The sequence below is a fragment of the Echinops telfairi genome, unplaced genomic scaffold, assembly GCF_000313985.2.
Source record: "Echinops telfairi isolate 266 unplaced genomic scaffold, ASM31398v2 ScPeMD7_7;HRSCAF=31, whole genome shotgun sequence".
NCBI classification, from domain to species: domain Eukaryota; kingdom Metazoa; phylum Chordata; class Mammalia; order Afrosoricida; family Tenrecidae; genus Echinops; species Echinops telfairi.
The window spans coordinates 25667258-25678984 of record NW_022103904.1 but is presented as its reverse complement, the minus strand read 5'-3'; the positions used below and the strand labels follow the sequence as shown (position 1 = coordinate 25678984).

Genomic DNA, 11727 nt, shown 5'->3' with positions numbered 1-11727 from the left:
CACTGCTGAGCAATCCTTGATAAGAACTGAACTGAAGATGTGGAGCTGCGCCGGGAGGCGACGTGGGAGTTGGAGGAGATAGAAGAGGCGGGACAGGGCAAGCACTACATTCAAGAACCCATGGCTGTGTGAAGGACGCATGCAAGTGTTTATTTACAAATTGGAAGGGGACACGCCTGACTAGGGCGAAGAGGATTTTCTCTTGCGAAGATCCCCCTCCTGCCCAGGGACTACGTTCAGCCATCGAGGAATCCCAAAACATTATTTATCACAACAGGCATGTTCACAGCTGAGAAACTCTTTGACTCTGTCAACCAAATTTTTACTTTTTACAGAAAAAGACCCAGGCCTCAGAGAAGTGAAATGATGTGACTCCAGTCACAGCCAGGGCCACGACTGAGGCGCTCACAGCCACCGGGCGGGCGACCACCCAAGCGTTCAGCTCCCAGGACTGCGGTCCGGTTCGCCCTAGGGGGGGACTACATTTCCCACAATGCCTCCGGCCCCGCCCGCCCCCGCCGCCGGCCGGGCACGCTATCCGCCAGTAGGAAAGCAGGAGTTCCAGGGCCCGACCTGGGCGACCAATGAGCGCGGCGGTGGGCGGATCCCGCTCGTCCATTGTTCTGGGCGCCCCACGGGCTGGAGCCAGGGTGAATCCCGAGGGGCCGGGTCGTGCCCGGGGGCGCTTCGGATCACGGAGCAGCCGCCGGAACAGGATCTACCCCGTGGAGAGGTGAGCCCTGAGGAACAGGCCGCGAGCCGCGCGGGCCCATGGCAGGAGCCCGAGGCGAGGGAATAACGGGCCTGAAGCCAGCTGCTGGGGGAGGGGCGTCGGGGGCGCTGTCCGCGGACGGTGACCGCCCCGCCGTGCGCGACCGCCGGCTCCGCGCAGCCTCGGGACTCGGCTCTTCCCGGGAGAGAGCTCCACGCAAAGCCAACCTGGAGGATCGGAAGGGACTTCCGACGACGCTCGGCACACATAGGGAAACTGAGGTTCAGAGGGGGCGTGAGAAGCCCCGGGTCTGACAGAATTACTAGCGGAATAGGAACAGTTTTCCCCGGATCCCGAATATGAGTTCTGTTATGCCTGCGCTTCTAAAATTACACGTTAGAGAGCTTCGGTTTTCCCTCGAATTCTTCCCAACCCCACCCCACCCCCCTTTTCTTTTTGGATGGCTGCCTCTAAGTGGTTTTGATGTAATGATGGATTTTAAAATAATCTTTCATTGCCTTTCTCATGTTTATATAATAATCATCTGTAATTTCTTCACTTTCAACATTTTATAGAGCCCAGGTTTCTTTCTCCTCTTTGTATGGATATTCATTTTTTAAAGAGAATTGGGGTCCAACATTGTCTATTTTTTTCTGTTATGTGCTGGTTTTGTTTTTATCTGTTTACACTCTTTTTCGGTATAATTTTAAGAGGTCTTCTTAAATACCCACACTCTAGTGCACACAAATCTTAGATACCATGTGTATGTCCTGTGTAATCGGTGCCAAATCAAGACACAGAAACTGCCCAGCCCCTCAGAAGACTTCTTTGATTCCCTTCTGAATCAGCATTCCCCAAAGATAGCCATGATTATTCCAGCATAGTTTAAAAATACATTTTACATTTAAAATACATTTCTAGCCTGGCTGTGCTATAATTTCTTAAGCACTCTCCTGCAGCTGAATTTCTCTGCTGCTTTTTAGCAGTGGAAAACCTTGCTAATGTCCTTGCAAATAAACTTCGGTTTGCAAAGATGGTTATTTTTAAAGACAACTTTCTGAGGGGTCAAGTCAGGACCCAAGAGGGTAGGTAAACAGTTTCGAAACTTCATGCCTTAACATATAGTAATAGTGTGATTGAGACATAGCCTTTCTTTCAATGAGGCTCAAAGTGCCTGGCCATCTGATCTATTGCTAATCTGCGGGATGTCTCAGTCAGATAACAAGGAGGGGTGTTATTATCTGGACTTAGGTGGTCACTGTGGTTGAGTGGAAGTTGTATGTCAGGTCAAAGGCCCTCACTCTGTGGCAAATGTGAGCTGGCTAGGGACAGGGTAACTCAGCCCTCATTCCTGTGAGGGCTCTGCATTTCTGATACTTATTCTTTGATCTTTTGAAAAGGAAAATTCCTGTGCTTTTGTGTTATTTCTTCTTTTGCCACAGAGAGATGTTTTCAGCTATAGCTGTTTTTCTTTTAAGAGGGACAGGAAACTTCTGATGGTTTGACCACGTGAGAACCACTTGGTCTGCAAGTAGGCTGCTGTGTTGGGAGTTAGATCGTTTTAAGGTAGTCGACTGACTCACTGCCTCAAATTCTCTTCCTAGGTTCTCAGCAGGACTACTGGTTGACATTTGAGGAGGGAAACAGTTACAGAAGACTGAGGTTCAAGGCTGGAAGCCCACGTGATTGCCCCAAGAGCTTTGATGATGGCTGCAGAGGTTCCGAGAGTAACCAACCCCCTGAGCCCCTTGGTGGAGGTGCCTCAAGGGGAAGAGGAACAGGAGGAGGTCACCACCATGATCCTGGAAGAAGACTCCTGGGTGCAGGAAGCTGTGCTGCAGGAGGACGGCCCTGAGTCTGACAAGGGCAGCCCCCAGGAGGTGGCTGGGGGGCCCCAGGGTGCACTCAGCCGCCTTCGAGAGCTCTGTAGACGCTGGCTGAGGTCAGAGGTGCACACCAAGGAGCAGATGCTGACGGTCCTGCCAAGGGAAATTCAGGCCTGGCTGCAAGAACATCGGCCAGAAAGCAGCGAGGAGGCAGTGGCGCTGATGGAAGACTTGACCCAGACTCTTCAAGACAGTGGTGAGATGCACAACCTCATCCGGAGAGGGTGGGGGCAGAATTCTGAAAGGGAGGCATAGGATGTTTTTAGCTGGGCTCCAGCACAGTGGTGGCAGATCCAGCCCTGTCTCCCTGTTGTCATCCTGGTGGCAGCTCGACTCTGGGACAAGTCTGCAGGCAGTAAGCACGTTTGTCATATTTTAATATGTGCAGAGACAGCTCTACAGTTTCCATTCAGGAGGGACTTCAAGGACTAGCCTTGAAGCTGCATTTGCATAGTAAATACAAACCAAACTGACTGCCATCAAGTTGATGCTGACTCATAGCAACCCTATAGGACCGGGTAGAACTGCTCCCTGTGAGTTTCTGAGACTGTAACTCTTTATAGGAGTAGAAAGCTCCATCCATTCTCCCTCGGAACTGCTGATGGTTTTGAACTGCTGACCTTTTGGTTAGCAGTCCAGTGCATAACCACTATGCTGCTAGGACTCCTTAAAGTAAACACACTTTTGTTTATTTTGTATGTTTATTTAGGAAGATTGGGAAACTGATGGAGGTTATGGGGAGAGATGCTTCACCCATCTTCACTCAGTTGTGTGAGAAACATTCAAATATTACAAGTTCCAGCAACTAGCAAGCCCAAATCATTGGATAGTTTTAAGGTGATTTTAAATTTTTTTAAGTGAAACCTTTATAAGTGGTAGTATAAACCTGGTAGTATAAATGGTAGTATAAGTAACTGGGTCCTTTCTGTGGTATAAAGTTATGCTGGGCTCTTAAAAGAATAATTTAAAACCTGAGCTCTTTGCAACAGGTGATAAATTTGTCTCTTGTAGCACTCATTAGTTCTGGGGTCCAAGCCCACCACGTAACTACTCCTCATCTCCCTCTGGTCTTCAGTTGTGAACACTTGATTCCCAAATGTTGATTTCAGTTCTGCCTGACATGGGCCATGGCTGCCTCTGTGCTGAGGAGGACTGCAGGGAAAGGAGCACTGTGGAGAGGAGAGGGCGGTTGGAGGAAGCTTCATAAGGACAGGAAGCTGGAGGTTGAGGTTGCAGGATGGAGTAGAATTTGGAAAGGTGCAGGGCAAGGAAGGGGACATAGTAAGCGGAGAGTAGCTGTGCTAAGCAAAGGCTCGTGTCGCTTATTTCTTCAGGTGACAGGGAGGAGGCTGCCTGACTGGAAAGTGTGTTTTTGGAAAGTGGTCGGAAGTGGAGTTTGGAGGAAGGGTGGAGGGAGCCTTGGACAGAATGCCATTGGCCTCAGGAGGTTCTTGAACTAGGGCTCCAGGGGCACAGGAGGAAGCTGAGTGTGCTAACAGGATGTAGGTTTGATTAGGGAGGGGCTAAAGGCAGGAGAGCAGCCAGGAAGCCACCAGTTATCTGGGTATGCAGTGATGAGGTTGGGTCAAAATGAGGGACAGGGGAAGAGGAGGAGATTGGTTGTGTCTGAGGAAGGATTAATGGAAATGAAATTTAGCAAGCTCTCTGTGGGCCAGACTGCGTGCTTAGCATCAAATCTATACAGCTCAGTCAGCTTCACCAACTGGGGAGTTAGCAGGTTATTATCACCAGAAGCAGCTCCTTTAAAATTGTGCCATCTGCGTGAGGCAGAACAGATCCAGATTTGAACGTGTATCTGAAGACATGGCCCATGTTCTTAAGCATGTCATCACATGTTTGATGCTCACCAGTGGAGTCCTAGAAGGAGGGGACAAGGATGAAAACAGGCGACTGAGAGGCATCTAACCCATCACTACAGAGCCAATTTTGACTCATACTGACCTTTTCCGGGGTTGCTGAGGCTAATAGTCTTTACGGGAGCAGCTAGCGGTCTCTTTCTCTTTCGGAGTGGGTGATGGGTTTGAACCACTGACCCGGTGGTTAGCAGTCTAACACTACTTAACAGCAAGAGGCATCTATCTGGGCTGGAAGATTTGGAAGACTGGGGATGGGAGGGAAGGGAACAGAAGAGAAGGGAAGGTGGCTTGAGGGCAGAGAGTATAACAACCCCCAAGGACCAGGAAAGAGGAGTACAGCTCGGGAAAAGCACGGATCTCCGTGAGCCCAGACCTGGGCCCGACTCCTTACTCGCCCGTCGCACTAATGGTCCTGGGAGACGGGGAGGTTGTCATGTTACTGACGAGGAAATGGAAGTTCAGCAAAGTTGAGTCCTTACTCAAGGTCACACAGTTGGTAAGGAGTGCAGTTATGATGATGGTTGGTAGATCCTAGGTTTTATTTGAAGCAAAGCACCTGATTCACAACAATAAGGAGCTGTGGTGGCACTGCCCAGTGAACACTGGACTGCTAGCCACGGCTCGGCAGTTGGAAACCACCTGCTATTCCACGGGAGAGAGATGCAGCTGTCTGTTCCTGTAAAGATTTACAGCCTCGTAAACCCTGCACAGTGTGCTGTGCACTCAAAGCACCTCAATGGCAGTGGGTTTGGATTTGGTATTAAAGAAAATAACAAATGCTCTCATTCTGTTTTAAAATGTTGTTGTTGTTGGGTTTTGGGTTTTGTTGTTTTTGCCTCTGGATGGATAAGACAAGCTTGTAATGGATTCCCCAGAGCTGTCAGCAGATCCTACAGCGCCAGGTGGAGGGCTGAGAAGAGACCCTGGTTGCTATTTAATTGGAGAGTCGGGTCTTAACTGAGTAATGGCAGACACCCCCGGCAGCTAACCTTCCCACTGGCTCACGGCAGGGCCTTTGTGCCTTCACCTCTTTTTTCTAAATTGTGTTTGTTATTGAAAATGCCCACAGCAAAATATATGCCAATTCTAATTTCTATATAAACAATTTAGCGAGGACGTCTTCAAGTTGTGCAACCATTCACACCCACTTTTACCGAACTATTCTCCCACCACGAACATGAACTCACTGCCCTCTACGCTGCCGCTTCACTTTTTGAGTTGCTGTTGTCAGTTTGATCCCATCTAGATAGTTCTTTAAAAATACAGTGCTCAAGGCAGACTTCCTTATCAATGAAGCCAAACTTGTTTGGCTTCAGGGTATGTGCTTGGTTTCAGGGTTTTGTTGTTGTTTTGGCATTTTAATTGTGACTTAGGTGATGCTTAATGTTAAGCACTATCTCAGGACAGTCGTTTCAGGGGGTTATTTATCCTCAGTGGGCTGCATAAGTCTGGATTCCATGAGAATTTGAAATTTTGTTTTGTACTCTTTTTGACCAGAATTCTCCTGTGGATCTTTGATCAAAATATTCAGTAATGATGGTTACCTGAGATGGGGATGTCCCAGATAAGTGGGTTTGTCAGTCCTTTGACTTCTGTCTTTTGAATTATCTGTGTTAGTCTTCATGGTTGCTTAACAAATGCCCCTCAGGGCTTCAATTGCTTCTTAATGGTTCAGTCTTTGCCCACAGAAACAAGGGCAATGTACAAGTTGCATAGCAACTGAATCTCTTATGTGTGTCAGATTTTAAGCAGTGTAGGACACAGACAACGTTGCCCTGCTCAAAGATGGCAGCTGACTGTGCTGTGACACACATTCAGCTTTCAAAATAACACAATTGGCCACCATCTTTGAGCAGGGCACCTCTGCCTCTTTCCTCCCAAACACCCAGACTCGCTGCCATCGCCTTAATTCTGACATTGCGACTTAATGGTCAGGATAGAACTGTTCTTGTTGCTTTTTTTTTTTTTAATCATCTTATTGGGGGCTCTTACAGTTCTCGTCACAAGCCATCCATCCATCCATTGTGTCAAGCACATTTGTACATTTGTTGCCATCATCATTCTCAAAAAATTTGCTTTCTACTTGAGCCCTTGGTATCAGCTCATTTCCCCCCCCCCTCCCTCCTGGCTGCCCCCTCCCTCATGAACCCTTGATAATTTATAAATTACTATTATTTTGTCATGTCTTACACTGTCCGACATCTCCCTTCACCCACTTTTCTGTTGTCCATCCCCTAGAGAGGAGGTTTTATGTAGATCCTTGTAATCGGTTCCCCCTTTACCCCACCTTCCCTCCACCCTCTGGTATTGCCACTCTCACCACTGGTCCTGAAGGGAGCATCTGTCTTGGATTCCCTGTATTTCTAGTTCCTATCTGTACCAGTGTACATCCTCTGGTCTAGCCAGACTTGTAAGGTAGAATTGGGATCATGATGTGGGTGGGGGGGAAGCATTAAAGAACTAGAGGAAAGTTGTATGTTTCATCATTGCTACACTGCACCCTGACTGGCTCGTCTCCTCCACATGACCCTTCTGTAAGGGGCTGTCCAGTTGCCTACAGATGGGCTTTAGGTCCCCAATCTGCACCCCTCCTCATTCACAATGATATGATTTTTGTTCCTTGATGTCTGATACCTGATCCCTTCAGCAAACAAGCGGCCATCTAGCTCAGAAGCAACAAAGCCCACATGGAAGAAGCACTGTGTGATCCTGTTGCTTTTCGAGACTATAACTCTTTTCAGAAGTAGAACAATTATCTCTCTCTGAGTGACTGGTGGTTTTGAACTGCATACCTTGTGGTTAACAGTCCCAATACATAATCACTATGCCACCAGGACTCCCCAACCTGTTTTCTACTCATGCCAAAATCTAACAAGAGGTTTGATTGCTGTGCAATGTGTAGACCACTCTTGTTTCTGTCTGCCATGACTGAACTATTTTGAACCAATCTAAAGCCCTAAGGCCTTCCTCCTATGCACCTGGGGTCCTCTGAGTTATTTTGTCCCTCTCAGACATTTCTCAATAAGAGACCCTTGATGACCTCTATTCTGTTTGTTCAGCTTGGGTTTTTGACACATTTATCATTATGGAACTTTTCAAGGCCTGCTTGTTTAATGTTTGACTAGCAAGCACCCCTAGTTGCTCACATTTAAAGAATTATTCCCTTTAATGAACTGTGTGCAAATGAGATATTTCCAAAGATTCCACAAGAAAACTACTAGAGCTAATAGAAGAATCTAGCAAAGTTATAACAAGGTAGAAGTTCAACAAGCAATCAGATGGGTTTCTATACACCAACACTGAGAAATCTAAACAGGAAATTGTGGGAAACAATTCTAGTTACAAAAGCATCTAAGCATATACCACACCTACGAGTAAATCGAACTACGGACAGGAAAACCGTAAAACACAGCTGAGAGATTTTAAAGAATTAAATAAGTGGAAAGATGTTTCCTGTTCCTGAATTGGAAGACTTAATGTTATTAAGATGTCAGTGCTACCCAAGGTAATCTATCCTTTCAACAGCCTTCTTTATGGAAATGTAGAAATAAATTCTTAACTTTATATGAAAAGGCAAGAGACCCTGAATAGCTAAACTAATCCTGAAAGAGAAGAACAATGTAGGCGGATTCACACTTCCTGATTTTGAAACATACCCCTTTTTTAACTACAGTAATCAAAACAGCCCAGTATTGGTTTTGGTATAACAAAAGGCACATAGACCAATGGAATAGAACTGAGAATCTAGAAATAAATCTACGCATTTATGGTTAGTTGATTTTTGATAAGGATGATAAGTATTTGATGGGGAAAGAAGAATCTCTTTAATAAATGATGCTGGAAAAATTGGATTTCCACATACCAAAAAAAAAAAGGAAAGAAAGAAACAAACAGGATTTTTCCTTCACAGCATCCAAAAAACACCTGAGTTCAAAATGGATGGAGGACCAAAATGTGCAAACTACAGCCATAAAATTATTCGAGGAACCAGCAGGATCAATGCTGTCAGGCCTAGTTTTCAGCAGTGGATTATGCGATATAATAGCACACACAACAAACGATAACATGCATAAATGAGACCTCATGAAGATTAAAAACTTTTGTTCATGAGAAGACTTTAGTTTAAAAATAAAAGATAAGCTACCAACTGGGAGGATATCTTTGGAAGTCATCTATTTGACAGGAATCTAATAACAATATATATACAAAACAACTTAACAAATTGGCAAATAACCCAATCGCTAAATGGACAAAAGACGAATAGACATTTTACTAAAGAGGTATTCAAATGACCACCGCACACATGAACAAATTCTCTGTGTCGGGAGGGGGAGAGGGGAAAAAAGGAAAATGAGCTGATTCCGGGAACCCAAGAGGCAAGCGAATTTTGGGAATGATGAGGGCAACAAATGTATAGATGTGCTCTACACAATTGATCTATGTATTGTGATGAATTGTATGAGCCCCAATAAATTGATTTAAAAAAAAAATTCCCTGTGTCAACCAGCCCTCAGGCTCAAAACCACAATGGATTTTACTCCCACTTAGGATGACCAAGATAAAACAAAACACTGAAAATCACAAGTGTCGATAAGGATGTGGGGGTCTTGCAACCCTTATCTATTGCTGGTAGGAACCCAAACGGCACCTCTGTTTTGGAAAAGAGTGTTCCTCGAAACACTGAAAATGGGACCCGTCTGTAATCCAGCACTTTCACTCCGAGGTGTGCACGCACCCCAGAGACTTGAAAGCAGAGACTTGGACACCAGTGTTCATTAGGGTCCTATACACAATAGCCCAAAGGTACAAACAACCTAAAAGCCTAACAACAGATAAATGGATAAACAACAGTGGTAAATATGTCTGTGTTAGATGGGGTTGACTAGAGAAACAAATCCAGAGACGCTCATGTGTGTATAAGAAAGAGCTTTATATTAGAGAGCAATGGTAATTGAGAAAACATTCCAACCCAGTCCAGATCAAGTCCATAAGTCCGATATTAGCCCACATTCTTTCCAAAAAACAATCAAGTAAACAGTGTGGTCATATCTGACCTCTGGCTAACCAAAGAAAAAAACTACTCCAAGGCAGAGGTCAAACAAGTATCCACTCTCCACCTTTATGATTTGTTTCTCTAGTACCCCACTCCCAAGGTACCATAATGTGTTAGGCTGGGTCACTAGAGAAACAAATCCAGAGACACTCGTGTGTATAAGAGAGAGCTTTATATCAGAGAGCAATTGTCTATTGAGAAAACATCCCAGCCCAGTACAGATCAAGTCCCTAAGTCCAATATTAGCCCATATGTCTGATTCTAGTCCATAAATTCCTCTTAAGACTCATGCAGCACATGCATGATGCTGAGTGCAGGAAGATCACAAGCTGGTGGGAGCAAAGTCATGTGGATCCAATGACGGTGAAGCATCTCAGCGCTGCTGCAGGTCTCCACGTGGCTTCTCCAAATCTTGGAGTGTGGCTCCTCAACAGGAAGGTGAACCAAAGAGAGAGAGGCCCACCTCCAAGGAAAAAAAGAGGAAGTTCTCAGGATCCTCATGAGAAGGCCATACCTACAGGGAGGCATCATCAGTCTGTGACCTGATTGACAGGCTAGACACCAGCCCTAGACCTAGTTATCAAGTTGATTATGTAACTACTACAACGGCAATGGACTACTACTAAGCCAGTAGGAGAAATGAAGTCTTGACACATGCTATAGTGTGGATGGAGCTTGAAGACAGTGTGTTGAGTGAAATAAGTCAGCCACAAAAGGATAAATATTATATGACCGCACTTATATAAAGAAAAGCAAATATAGAGACCGAGGTGGTTCCTACCAGAGAGGTAGAAGGAGGGGGGAAAGAACATTAGTGGTGATGGAAAAGTCATATTTATTTACTTATTTTTTAAATCATTTTATTGGGGGCTTGTACAACTCTTATCACAATCCATATACACATCCATGTGTCAAGAACTTTTGTACATTTGTTTCCCTCATCATTCTCAAAACATTAGCTTTCTACTTGAGCCCTTGGCATCAGCTCCTCATTTTTTCGCCTCCCTCCTTGCTCCCCCCTCCCCCATGAACCTTTGATAATTTATAAATTACTATTATTTTGTCATATCTTACACCGTCCGATGTCTCCCTTCACCCACTTCTCCACTGTCTGTCCTCCAGGGAGGAAGTTTTATGTAGATCCTTGTAATCAGTTCCCCCTCTCTACCCCACCTTCCTTCCACCCTCCAGTATCGCCACTCTCACCACTGGTCCTAAAGGGATCATCTGTCTTGGATTCCCTCTGTTTCCAGTTTTTATATGTACCAGTGTACATCCTCTGGTCTAGCCAGATTTGTAAGGTAGAATTGGTATCATGATAGTGGGGGGTGGTGGGGGAAGCATTCAAGAACTAGAGGAAAATTGTATTATTTCATGGTTGCTACACTGCACCTTGACTGGCTGGGGTCCTCCCTGGGTCCCTTCTGCAAGGGGATGTCCAAATTCCCACAGATGGGCCCTGGGTCCCTACTCTACTCCCTCCCTCATTCACAATGCTATGATTTATTTGTTTGTTTGTTTATTTTTTGGTCTTTGATGCCTGATACCTTATCCCTTCGACACCTTGTGATCTCACAGGCTGGTGTGTTTCTTCCATGTGGGCTTTGTTGTTTCTCAGTTAGATGGCCACTTGTTTATCTTCCAGCCTACAGGACCCCAGACTCTTTATCTTTTGATAGACGGGCACCATCAGCTTTCTTCACCACATTTGCTTATGCACCCGCTTTGTCTTTAGCAATTAAGTCAGTACAGGCTGATGTGCTTCTTCCATGTGGGTTTTGTTGTTTCTCAGCTAGATGGCCACTTGTTTATCTTCAGGCCTTTAAGACCTCAGATGCTATATCTTTTGATAGCCGGGCACCATCAGCTTTCTTTACCACATTTGCTTGTGCTCTTGTTGTCTTCAGCGATCGTGCCAGGAAGGTGAGCATCTCAGACTGCCGAATTGTTAGAACAAAGTGTTCTTGTGTTGAGGAAGTACTGGAGTAGGAGCCTACTGTCCATCTGTTTCCTTAATACTGAACCTATAACTATATGTACATAGATCTATTTCCTCCTCATCGTATATAAATATATTTACATCTGTATATGCCTGTTTTTAGATCTCTATAACTGCCCATTGCCTCCTAGTTCTTTCCTCTATTTCTTTGTACTTTCCTCTTGTCCGACTATCATGTTTAGCCTTCATTTGGGTTTCAG

General features: G+C 45.4%; 1 protein-coding gene across 1 annotated transcript in view; it reads left to right on the top strand.

Moving 5' to 3' along the window:
* The first annotated feature begins 646 nt into the window (after positions 1 to 646).
* Positions 647 to 11727, top strand: part of ZSCAN2 (zinc finger and SCAN domain containing 2) — a 24697-nt gene continuing 13616 nt past the window's right edge. Inside the window, exons 1-2 of the mRNA XM_004708211.2 lie at positions 647 to 733; positions 2317 to 2794. Coding sequence (XP_004708268.1) covers positions 2416 to 2794 — 379 coding nt within the window. The 5' untranslated portion in view covers positions 647 to 733; positions 2317 to 2415. The remainder of the gene's footprint in view (positions 734 to 2316; positions 2795 to 11727) is intronic.